The following is a 13032-nucleotide window of genomic DNA, read 5'->3' on the forward strand; positions in this document are numbered from 1 at the left end:
GGACGAAGAGATGGTGGGAAGAAAGGTGAAATGAAACCTTACATTCTTTTTAAGTTTTTTTTAGAGATAGAGAAAACCAGTCAGGTGAGCGCTGTACAAGTGGGCCGGCCCATGTAAGAGCGCTGTGTACAGGCGGGTCGCAGAATTGAGGCCTGCATAATCGGCCCAGCCCAATCAACCGGAGGCGGACGTTTTTGGTCTGCGACTGCCGACTGCGATGCGTGGATGCCCTAGGTCTTCTCCTTCCGTCCTCCCCAACATTACCGGCCGCCGCCGCCCTTCCCCATCCTCTTCCGCCGGCGAGGAAAGCAACTTGCCTGACAATGCACGGGAAGCGTGACCCCCTCATCGGCGATCGTTGTCTTTCCGTCCTCACAGATGAGAAGCAGGATATATGCGATCTGCTCGGTTACATCCATGATTTCTACAGGGAGGCGCTCGATCGGCTTCCGTTGGGGGCGATTCCCTCGCTGGCCCCGCGCCTCCTCAAGGCCGGCATGCCCATCGGCTTCCTCGACCCAGTCTCCAACATCATCGCCAACACCATCGCCTACACCCCTTCACCGACGCCTGGATCCGACAAGGAGGAAGAGGAGGATGAGGCGCCGTCGTCGGAGTGGATCCTCTCTAAGATCATCACCGACACTAACGACATATTCGTCTTCGAACTACCGCTTTCCCGGCACAAGTCTATGACCCTCGCGCGGCTGTCGCTGGACGGTCTTGTCAGCTTCCTCACCTCCCACTACCGCTACCTCGTCAGCAGGGAAGCCATGAGCTACTTGCTCCTGGCCAGGGCCGATCTTCTCACCGCTGTGCGCCTCATCGAGCGTGATCGTAACAAGAGGTGCAACTCCTTCAGTATTACCTCCCCTACAGCCAAGGTCGCCCTGGAATGTGCCGCTGTGTCTGCCAGGCATCCTGAACCAGACGTCCTGGTGAAAGCGTCGCTGACTATGGCCTCTCGCCTGGCCGATGTCACCGCCGTTCTTGCTGGACAAGGCCCTCTCTCGCCTGCAACTATCAGGAGCATTGCCAAGCTGCTCAGGAGAGGGCCTCCGATTATGGATGATCTCACCAACCTATCACCGGATCATCTTTGTGGTAAGAAGAAGAGTAAGAAGAGAAAGAGAAGCGAGCAGACAGCAGAAACCATAGAGGGGAGCAGGGCACAGAAAAAGCTTGGTCCTCAGTTGACATTCAGATTCACACTGGCTCTGAAGCTTTTGCTCCTCGGCAAGATCCATGGGCACTACTTGCAGGCACTTGCCAAGCTGCCTCGGGATGGCTTGCGCAAGCTTCACCACTGCAGCCTCCTCAGGGGTGGATATTGCTATGGCCCCAAGGATCCTGTCTCCAACATTATCCTCAACACCATCTGGTATGGCTCCATGTTTCCCACGCCCCAAAAGTTTCAGCTACAGTTTAAGGTGGATATGATATGCACAGACATGCTTGCACGCATTGAGTGCTGTTCTCTTTACGGCCTTGTTACCTTCCTTCGCACCCGTCTCCCCTCTATCTCGGAGCACGATGCAATCTGGTTTCTGTTCAGGAGCGATGCTGATGTCCACAAGGCCATCCGTGAGGCAATGAAGCATGATCATTCTGTGTCTGGCAGTTACCAGGACGCCTATAGGCAAGCAGCCGTTGTTTCATGGCATGATAACCCTGATGCGCTGGTGAAATTTGCCACGTCTTCCTTGAACATGGAGTCCGCCCAGTTGTTAACTATATTGCAGGGCACACTCACCAACGGCAGAGTTGAATGCCTCACCATGGCTCTGCCACATCAATATCCACCTACCAAGTCCGAGGAGCAGGCTCAGCAAGTGACCCAGGCGACCTCAAACTCACATGTCTTGAGCAAAAACCAGAAAAGGTTCATTTCAGAGTTCCAGAAAAAATTCAGGCGCGACCAAAACTTCTTTGTCAGAAAGGTCAAGGCGGCATTGAGGCACTACTCCCAGCAAAAAGGGGTTGGTACATTTGCTTCTGTTTTTTTGTTTTCTTCCTTCTGAATTATAATGTGCACCAATTACTTTCATTTTCTTCAAAACCTTTTTTCACATATTGGCTGCCCTCTTCTGCATTATTACTTATAGGTGCACTATAAACTTCATATCATCTGCGGTGTGAATCCTAGTGTACCGGGCGGATCAAGTGCTGCTCTTTTCAAGAAGAGGTTCCGATTTGAGTACTTCCATATCAACTTCTTGGCAACAGCTAAGGGACCAAATTCTGCTGTTGCAGCTCCAGAATTGTTCTTCGCTCAATGTAGCAATAGTGTCGAAGAGAGGCGGAAGAGACCATCCTGGTGCTCCCCTGTATTAGATTCTCGCATAGATAATGGTATGCTCTCAGCTCTCTCTGTTCATGCACACACTGCTATTTGGTGGCAATTTGAATGTGTCATTCACTCATTCTTGCCTGTATATTTAACAATTGTAAGACATAAGTTGGTCGAATCAGTTAGTATGTTTGCACTACTAGCTGTATATCATTACTGCCATACAAATTGGACGATAGTTTTTTTTTCTCCTATCAGAAAGCTTGATTAGGAGGCGCAATCAAGCCCCTTGTATAAATGAATTAAATGTTGTTTTCTAAAAACTGGAAGGAAAAATTTATCACAGCCGAATAGCCAAAATGCGTCGGCGAAATTTCTTAACATTTCTGTTAATGCATTTATATGAAGCCGCACTATGAGAAAAAACAGTACACTTCGCTGGCAAATTGGCAATGCAACCATGTCGTCGTTGTACTCTCATTTGCAGCCATGGACGGGTGCGGCCATGATTAATTATGCGCCAGCGCTGGCCCCTTGCGCATGATGATGGTGGAGAACTAAGCTATAGTAGACGGACATACTCGCCATGCACGTGCACTAGCGTCAGCACTGACCATCTCGTGGTTTAGACCTCGAACAATAATATGTTCTCTAGTTCTCCTTATTAGTTCCCAGGGAAAGAAATCAGTGTTCGAGAGAGCACTACTGACGGTTTGAAGAAAACACAGTTGCCTATGTATCAGCAGTGTTTTTGTATGGCTCCTTTAACTTCCATATTATTACACAGGAAATGGCTCTTAGTTTGAACTCCCCTTGGCAATTTATGATCCAAGGCCTTAGATTGATGACCAACTCAATCTGATGGCTGTTATTTTAAAGATGACGTGGTAAATATGGATGCTGCATTAGAATAATATAAAGAGAGATAGGGCTTAGAAGACCTGGCCAAATAGAATTGCAATTCCTTGTTTCTTTTCCTCAACACATAGGAATTGTCATTGTTTATCTGCACATTATTTGAGATGTAATTACTTTGTTTAAGTACTCCCTCCGTTTCTTTTTACTCTGCGTATAAAATTTGTTTGAAGTCAAACTACACAAAGTTTGACCAAATTTATATAAAAAATATGAATATCTACAATACTAAAACTATATAGTATGAAAATACATTTCATGGTGCATATGATAATATTGGTTTCTTAGTGTGAATGTTGATATTTTTTAATATAAAGTTAGTCAAACTTTACAAAGCTTGACTTTGACCAAATTCTATATGCAGACAAAGAACCGGAGGAGTATATGATGAGTATTTTTCTTAAGACGCATAATGATATGAAGTAACTTCCAGATAATTAGAACATTGATAATTTAAAGTAATGTTCTAATATGATTGTAAGAGATACCATCGAAGTATTCAAAGTCTTGTTGAGTTGTTTGTTTGTTAGTTTGTCACTTTGCCTTTGTTTATTCATATACAACTAGAAAATTAGGCATGTTTTCCTCATGTCACTAGAAGTATGAGCAAATGTATGCGTTTACAAGTTGGTAATGAGAGTGATAGCAAATACTCCCTCCGTCCGGAAATACTTGTCATCAAGATGAATAAAATGGGATGTATCTAGATGTATTTTAGTTCTAGATATACCCATTTTTATCCATTTTGATGACAAGTATTTCCGGACGGAGGGAGTATATGTTATGACGTGACAGTGTGGCATTCAGTTTTCGTATACAACTACATATCATAAAATTTGTATTATAAATGATGAAAAATGCAAGTCAGGACATATGGTAGTATCTGGATGTGTGCTCTGTTATATGTTTTCTTAATAATCTACTCCATCCGTTCCCAAATACTCCCTCCGTCCGGAAATACTCGTCGGGGAATGGATGTATCTAAATGATTCATTTAGATACATCCATTCCCCGACGAGTATTTCCGGACGGAGGGAGTATTTGTCTTTCTAGACATTTCAAATGGATTATAATATACGGATGTATGTAGACATATTTTAGTGTAGATTCACTCATTTTGCTTTGTATGTAGTCACTTGTTGAAATCTCTAGAAAGACAAATATTCCCTCCGTCCGGAAATACTTGTTGGAGAAATGGATGTATCTAAAACTAAAATACGTCTAGATACATCTATTTCTCCGACAAGTATTTTCAGACGGAGGGAGTATTTGGGAACGGAGGGAGTAAAATCTGATTCCTTCATTTATTTTGATGCAAGTTCGATGCTTCTCTTGTGAGTTTAATGGGGCAAAGATTGTGCATCCATATGATGAATTATATTGGGGGCGCTACAAAGATTTCAATATCATAGCTCAGGGAAAACATGGCACTCCGAATGATCTTCTCATCAGCTCCTGCCATTATCATTCTGACATGATGGCCACAATGACAGAAGATTTTATCTATTTTGATCCCAACACGGACTCGGAGTTTGCAAAGATGAATCCTATTTCTAATGTGGCTAGGGAGTTGAAAGGATTCAAGGGTAGAATCTTCTGATATTATCTGGCTTGTATGATTGAACATACTCCCTCCGTTTGGTATTACTTGTTGCGAAAATGGATGTATCTAGACGTATTTTAGTTCTAGATACGTTCATTTCTGAGACAAGTAATTCCGGAGGGAGTAACATATTAGCTGATATAGATGTGGATTGGAACGTGGAAACATATACTCCTTCCGTTCCTAAATATAAGTCGTTTTAGACATTTCAAATGGACTACAATATACGGATGTATGTAGACATATTTTAAAGTGTAGATTCACTCATTTTACTCGCTATGTAGTCATTTGTTGAAATCTCTAAAAAAACTTATTTAAAAACGGAGGGAATAGTTATGTGGTTCTCAATTGTCCTGATTTCCTTGTACCGCCTCTTGCGTGGTTTTTAAATGAGACGAAGTAGTACTTGCACATGAGCATCATCAAAGTTTCCTGGCATCAAGGCGATCCGCGAGACATATTTGGACAGGTTAGTGACGTTACAAACCACCAAAAAGCCTAATGGGTTATTTCTGTGCCTATCAAGTGGTCCCGCACAACGAAGGTGATGAGTGTAATTACAAGTATATATTTTGTGATTTGGTCCCACGCAGATAATTTTAATATAAGCAAATGAGATCTAAAAAAAATCTGAAGTTCTCAGATTATTTTGTGTGACTACAAATCTTCAGAATATCCACATGCATAATGATGCCACATCACTAAAGTTGCCGAGGGCGCTGCCCCACCGTCACGGAAATTATTTTAGGTGATTTTTGTCCATTTTTTTGTGAATACATGAGGGCATTTGTCACGGAATAGAGCAATTGTTTTAGTACACGGAGTAGCGTTTGGCAACCTGAAAGTAACCATCCCGTATCTGGGTCTACAATATTCTCATTGGCTAAAGGTGAAGTAAACATTAACACTATATGAAATACCGACAAATATATTAAGAACGTGATCTAGCAGTATTTCATTAGTTGGGTCTATCCAACGCCATTATAACTCTAACTATGTGATTTCGTTATTGTCGGAATGCTTGTTATATTAACAATGTCCATGGTTAGAAAAACATAACCATCAACATATATGAGGTAGTACAAAGTCCTGACTAGGGATCTGTTTGACGCTTATCTTTCTACACATACATTAGGTTTTCCTCTAGATCTCATATTGAAGAAACATTGCAAATTTAGCATAGAAATATGAACTAAACTACGAACATGGAAATAGAATAGTAACATTTATATTATTGTCCCTAGGGCATATTTCTAACATCATACATGTCATGATTGCCATAAAACCTTACGTCCTTAAACGAAAGGGAGACAAAGTCCTAACTAAATCAACACACAATAACCTTATATCCGTAGACCATTATCCAACAATATCTATTGGTAATGCTCCTCCCGAAACTGCTATCTAGCACGCATTTCTAAGTGTAAAGTAAATAATAAGCATTGCATTAAGCAAAGTGCCATAATGTAGATAGTATATTCTTTTTACCTTTAATTCGTCGTCGATACAAGTCAATTACCTTTTTATCCTTATTAGTGGCAATAACATAATACAAACATTTTTCCATTTCTAACACCGGGACAAATTACTTGCAAGATTAAACACAATTAACATGCACAACCCCCCTCATAATTTGGTAGTTGTATTATTTTTCATAGGACTATACACTGATACATCTTCAACGTATGTATAATTTATGAAGTATTCATGTCACGTTTAAAATAATTTTATATAGTTTGGGTGTAATTTTATATGATTTAAATAAAACTAACCTGGACTGTCGTTGTTTTTAGCAAAACTACCGTTGTGTTGTTTATCGTGCAGAAATCAAAATTCTCCAAATGCAGCGAAACTTTTTGATGTTTTTTTGGAACAAAAGAGGCACTAGAAGCTTCGTGGGAGGACCAGAAGAGCCACGTGGGCCCCATTACCCACTTGGGCGCGCCAGGAGGGCTGGCTCGCCCTGGTGGGTAGTGGGCCCATCGAAGCCCATCTCAGCGTGAGATCGACGCCAAAAAATCCTATAAATACAGAAACCCCCAGAAATAACCTTACATGAAATTACCGCCGCCACAAGCCTCTGTATCCATGAAAACTCAACCGGGACCCATTCCGTCACCCTGCCGGAGAGAAAATCATCACCGGAGGCCATCTTCATCATCCCGACGACCACCATGATGAGGAGGGGATAGTCCACCCACGGGGCTGAGGGTTTGCACCAGTAGCCATGTGTTTGATCTCTCTCTCTCTCTCTCTCTCTCTCTCTCTCTCGTGTTCTTGATTTGACACGATCTTGATGTACTGCGAGCTTTGTTAATATAGTTGGATCATGTAAATGTTGATGATATCTCCCCGGCAACGGCGCTAGAAATTCTTCCTGCTACTTGTGATCTGCGTTTGTATTTCCCCGAAGAGGAGGGGATGATGCAGCACAACAAAGGTAAATATTTCACTCAGTTATGAAACCAAGGTTATCAATTCAGTAGGAGAATCAAGCAGCACTATGTAAACAACACCTGCACACAAACAACAAATACTTGCAATCCAATGTGTAAAGGGGTTGTCAATACCTCAACGGTATTGAGATTTGATAAATAGATAGGTTGATAGATGCAAATAAAATAAAAGTAAATAAAGTGCATCAAAGTATTTTTTGTGTTTTTGGTTGAATAGATCTGAAAATTATATGATAGGAAATAGATCCGGGGGCCGTAGATTTCGGTGGAGGCTTCTCTCAAGAAAATAGCACACGGTGGATAAACAAATTATTGTTGGAAAATTGATTAAAAAGCAAATAATTACGATGATATCCAAGGCAATGATCATTTATATATAGGCATCACGCTTAAGATTAGTAAACCGAAACGATTCTGCATGTACTACCATTACTCCACACATCGACCGCCATTCAGCATGCATCTAGTGTCTTAAATTCATGGAAAAAATAGAGTAATGCAATAAGAATGATGGCATGATGTAGACAAGGCAAACTCATGTATGAACAAACCCCATCACGTTACCCTTAATAGCAACAATATATGCGTGTCATGTCTCCTTCTATCACTGAGATTGAGCACCGCAAGATCGAACCCATCACAAAGCACCTCTTCCCATGGCAAGATAAATTAATCTAGTTGGCCAAATCAAACCAATAAATCAGAGAAGAAATACGAGGCTATAACAATCATGCATAAAAGAGTTTAGAGAAAACTCAAATAACATTCATGGATAGATCTGATCATAAACTCACAATTCATCGGATCCCAACAAACACACCGCAAAAGAAGATTACATCGAATAGATCTCCAAGAACATCAAGGGTCACATTGTATTGAAGATCAAAAAGAGAGAAAAAGTCATCTAACTACTAACTATGGACCCGTAGATCTGCGGTAAACTACTCATGCATCATCGGAGAGGCAACAAGGATGATGAAGAACCCCTTCGTGATTGTTGCCCCCTCCGATGGAGTGTTGCAAAAGGCCTCTAGATTGGATCTCGTGGTTCTGGAACTTGCGGCGGCGAAAAAAGTATTTCGTCGACTCCCCTAGGGTTTTTGGGATTTTAGAGTATTTATAAAGGCAGAGGTAGGTCAAGGGGGTGCCTGTGGGCCCCACTACCCACCAGGGCGCGCGTGGGGCCTCTGACACGCTCGGGTGCCTAGTGGGCCCCATGGGCTCCCCTCGTGTGCTCCTTTGGCTCCCTAGGTTTCTTATGGGCATAAAAAATCTCCAAAAAGTTCCGTGGCATTTGGACTTCGTTTAGTATTGATATTCTTCAAAGTAAAAAACAAGCAAAAAAAAAACAATTGGCACTGGGCATTATGTCAATAGATTAGTCCCCAAAAATGATATAAAATTGCTAGTAAATGTATATAAAACATCCAAGATTGATAATATAACAACATGAACAATAAAAAATTATAGATATGTTGGTAGGGGTGGGCACTTTTGAACCGAAAACCGAAAAACGAACCGAACCGGACCATATTAACCGATTTATCTATTAGTTCGGTGATTCGATTTTTTGTTCGGTGTTTGGTTTTTGTTCGGTTGCCAGTGTCCAAAAACCGAATACACTAAAAAAACCGATATGTACGATACCCCATGCAATACCTTGTTTTCGAAAGTGCAGCAGGGGCGCGTCCTCTGGCAAATACTTGTTGGTTGTGGCAGACGTCAGGCCAGCCGCTAGATGAGTTTCTAATCTCACAATCTAACTAGTACTCGTAGGAGTATGTATGCATGCCCGACGCTTGGTTATGGAAGTAACTAGCAATTAGTGTATCAATTAGTGCATGAGTTGCTTAGTTTACACGTATCACACATATTCTTTCGTACATAATACATGTAACGTCCCATGTGATTTTACACTTAGTTATGTTCACTAATTTGCTTGACCGAATAAAGTACAGACTGATGTTAAGGTTGCTAGCTCTTGTGATATATACTGATGAGTGCATCTATTTTGGTTTTTCGGTTAACCGAATAAACCGTATTATGCTTAATATGGTCGGTTTCTAAATATTGTGTGATTAATTCGGTTTCCATTTCTTCAAAACCGAAATTATAAAACACCGAATAAACCGAATCGTATTAACCATATAAACCAAATGCCCAGCCCTATATGTTGGAGACGTATCAAGCGTCCACATGAAAAAAATTGGAAGATGCGCGAGCCTCTCAAGGAGAATGCTTGGATCTGCAAAATCAAATTCACCACCAATTTCTCATGGGCACATATCCACAAATTCATTGACCTGGGACCTTCCACATAATTCCACCTTGACGACCTCGCAGAGTTTGGCATTGTTTGGGAGCATACTAATAGTGGCCACTACTCAGCGGCTTTCGCCTACAAGGTGTAATTCTTGGGAACCATCCTATCCCCTATGGAGCATACGGTTTGGAAGGCTTGCGATCCTCCCAAGGTCAAGTTCTCCGCATGGTTGGCTATTTCAGATAGGGTGTGGACCGTCAATTGTTTGGCTAAACGTTGATCGCCAAATTGCATTATTTTCCCACTTTGCAAAAGGGAGCATGAATCTGGGGCATATCTCATCTACAAATGCGGCTTCACGCTTCGGCTTTGTAACTTAGTCACGGAGTGGATTCATCTTGGGACCATTGATACCTCCTTGTGGCACTTGGAGCGCTCCACCATGGAATGGTGGATCAACCTCTCTGACATGAACATCCAAGTAGGAAGGCTATGGCGTCTCTCACAGTCCTTGTCTGAGGGATAATTTGAAACGAAGTGAACACATGTGTCTGTCATAAGAGCGCCCCTCCACCTATTTTTCTTGGCATAACCGAAAATTAGGCCAGACTTTAGGTCACCGCGGGTGTCAGAAAGTTAAGGACGATAATACCAGGAGAGTAATCTTTCTTATGTAAAGGTATCACTTGTAATACAAACTCTATGTGTTTCTTAATTAATCAATAGGGCAAAATTTCCCTTATGCCTCTTTTTGGAAGAAAAAAATGATGGCGTTGCATGCGCCATGCAAGAGCTTCATGATACCATATCATTGAAACCTATTGCAGCCACTGGCGGAGCTTCAACAAGGCTAGATGGCCATAGCCCGCCCAGCCCATGGCCAAAAATTAAAGAATATAGGTAAAAATTGAGCCTTGTCTAAAAAAGGTCAAAATTAAGCCTTTTCAGATAAAAAAGGGGGTTTTCTTCAGGATGTGCCGCTTCGGCCTGCCCAACCACTTTTTGGTAGCTCTGCCACTGATTGCAACTAGCAAGCTTCTAGATGGCTAACGGCTTATACGAAGTAGCAACGATGGTCAACACCTAAATGAACAAACCAAAAGGTTTCTTTTACAACAAACAAACCCAAAGCCTTTTTTTGTGAGAAAAAACTTCGGATCTATTCATCAACTGTCAAAATAGTACAAAGAACACCAGAAGTAAAAAAAATACATCAAGCTCCGTAGACCCACCTAGCAACGACTACAAGCACCAGAGCGAGGCGAAGATACGCCGTAGCCTTAATACTAGACCCACCGATGTATGTGTTGAATATAATTGTTTACACGAGGTCACACGATTGTGTATGACTAACATTTAAATAAGGGCTCCTTTAATTCACAGGTTGGGGAAGCGAGAAAACGTATATGAAAAGGATGCACTATCCACTTAAATCCTACGGTTGGTAAGCAAAACATAGGAATTTTTCCATGAAGTCCAACCTCATGTTTGTTTACCTGTTTTTTAACATGCTCCCTTTTACCTTCCCTTTTTACATGAGACGTAAGAGTATAAAATAGATCTAAGTCACTGATTGCATTAAGTAGACTCTTACCTTCTTCTTACCTCTCATGTGAAAAAGGATGGTAAGAAGGAGCATGTTAAAAATTACTCTCTGTGAAAATGAACTAAGGTGTTCCTTTTTCTTTTACAAGGACTAAGAAGTTCCATAGGATTGGTCCATGAGGAATGCAATCCTGCGAACCAAACAACATGTACATGAAAAATTCAAGAGGCTGTCAATGCTGTAAAATTCCTATGCAAATCATGTAAATCAAAGGAGGCGAAAACCAAATCTAACCCTAAACACTAAAACTACCGAAACGTGTACAGAATAGCACATAAGAAAACCCCACCGACTCGGAGACAAAGTGGCTCGGCCAAGAGCATCCGACGCACAGATCATTCGTTGCCGTGTCAAGTTTTGGTGCGCAGCGTCTTCCTGCTTAGACGGTCTGGGTGTCTGCCGTGCCCAGAATCAAGGGGTGGTGGCGTGGCGCCCAGCTGCTCTGTGGTCACACGGACGCCGGTAGCATGATTGAAGCGCCATGCACGCAGGCGTGCTCTCGGCTGGACAGACAGGAGACAAAACCCACATGGATCGAGCCAGCGGCACCTCTGGGCCCGCCACTACACGTTGAGTCCAGGTCCTGGCTCGTGCTTGATCCGCCGCCTGGCCCGGCCAGCGATCACCTTTTGGCGCTGCGCCATTGGCACACCTTGAGTCGAGACCCAGGCCGGCGACAATCCTTTTGGCGATGCGCCATTGGCATTTGCGTGGCAATGCAAAATGTACAGCCAAGCATCGCACATCTAACAGTTGTCTTGTCTCAAAAAAAAATCTAACAGTTGCCATGTTGGAATAAAGGTGTAGGTAATTTTTTTAAGTACTGTAGTAGAAACTTATTCATATGTGCCTCACATTTTTAGACCGTAGTTTGTACAGCTAATAAAGAATTATCTATAAAATCATTTTATACATAATTGACATGTATTGTATTTCTTTTGTCCCGGGCGAGATTAAAATATATAGTTGCCAATTGTTAATAGAAGGCGCGCCATTTTTCGTCAGCGGGGATACGCCCACATAATACTCCCATTCAAATACCTTGGTATTCATGTTTATTAATAGAATTTTTAAAACCAAGAATGGGGCAATGTTGATGATTGTTTTGTGAAAGGGTTGAGTGGCCGACGAGACAAGAACTTATTTTGTGCCGGTCATCAGTACAGATTAACTTGGTCTTGAGCAGTCTACTCTTATTCTTTTAAGTCCTCCTTGTTAGGATGATCTTCACCGTGTGGGCCCAGCGGGCCATCGGGCCTTTGATCTGCGCCCTGATCGGGGGCGCTCAACCACCCATGGTTGATGGACCCCTGTCGCACTGCGCTATATAAACAGGGTGGGGTCCGGCGGCACGCCTCGCGAGGTTCGTCGCGTTGCCACGCCCCCACCAACACTCCCTACTGATCTAGGGTTCGCGGCAGCGATGGGAAGCGCTGCCACCACTTCGCCTACACACACAGTGCCTTCACCCCCGTCACGGCTCCACCATGCCCTCCAGCTTGAGCTCCTCGAGTCAAGCGGAAGGTGAACTACTGATCTAATATAGCCTACCCGATCCAGAGAGTCTATCACTCCTTATATATCTCCTAAGGAGTAATGAAAAGAGACTACTATCTTGGACGCAATTATGTACATGAATGAACCAGTGTTGGCAATTAGGTTGTCACTGTATTGCACTGAAAATTTTCATTTGCCTGGAAGCATGAGAAGTTGGGTATGTTCTTTGTCAGAAGTTCTTATCGGTTGGCTTTCACAAAATAATGCGGCTAAGTCATTCTAGTCAGAACAGTTGCCACTCTGAGGGTGGTCAGAAGATCCGAAACATGATCTCGCATCCTCCCCCAAGAGGTAGTGTATTTGGTCACATGCTCGCAATGGATCCACCTGGCGTGCATCACA

At 42.6% G+C, this 13032-nt stretch overlaps 1 protein-coding gene across 2 annotated transcripts; it reads left to right on the plus strand.

Moving 5' to 3' along the window:
• Positions 1-236: 236 nt before the first annotated feature.
• On the plus strand, positions 237-5051 carry LOC119341194. 2 transcript variants are annotated; one of them, XM_037613064.1, is made up of 3 exons: positions 237-1979; positions 2106-2352; positions 4525-5051. In XM_037613064.1, exons 1-3 carry the CDS (start codon positions 324-326, stop codon positions 4803-4805), a joined length of 2184 nt encoding a protein of 727 aa, XP_037468961.1. In that variant the 5' UTR covers positions 237-323; the 3' UTR covers positions 4806-5051. The 2 variants fall into 2 exon arrangements, with proteins under 2 accessions (XP_037468961.1, XP_037468962.1); XM_037613065.1 differs by lacking the exon at positions 4525-5051 and adding an exon at positions 3570-3805.
• The last annotated feature ends 7981 nt before the right edge of the window (positions 5052-13032 follow it).

Source organism: Triticum dicoccoides, chromosome 7B (assembly GCF_002162155.2).
Source record: "Triticum dicoccoides isolate Atlit2015 ecotype Zavitan chromosome 7B, WEW_v2.0, whole genome shotgun sequence".
Taxonomy (NCBI): domain Eukaryota; kingdom Viridiplantae; phylum Streptophyta; class Magnoliopsida; order Poales; family Poaceae; genus Triticum; species Triticum dicoccoides.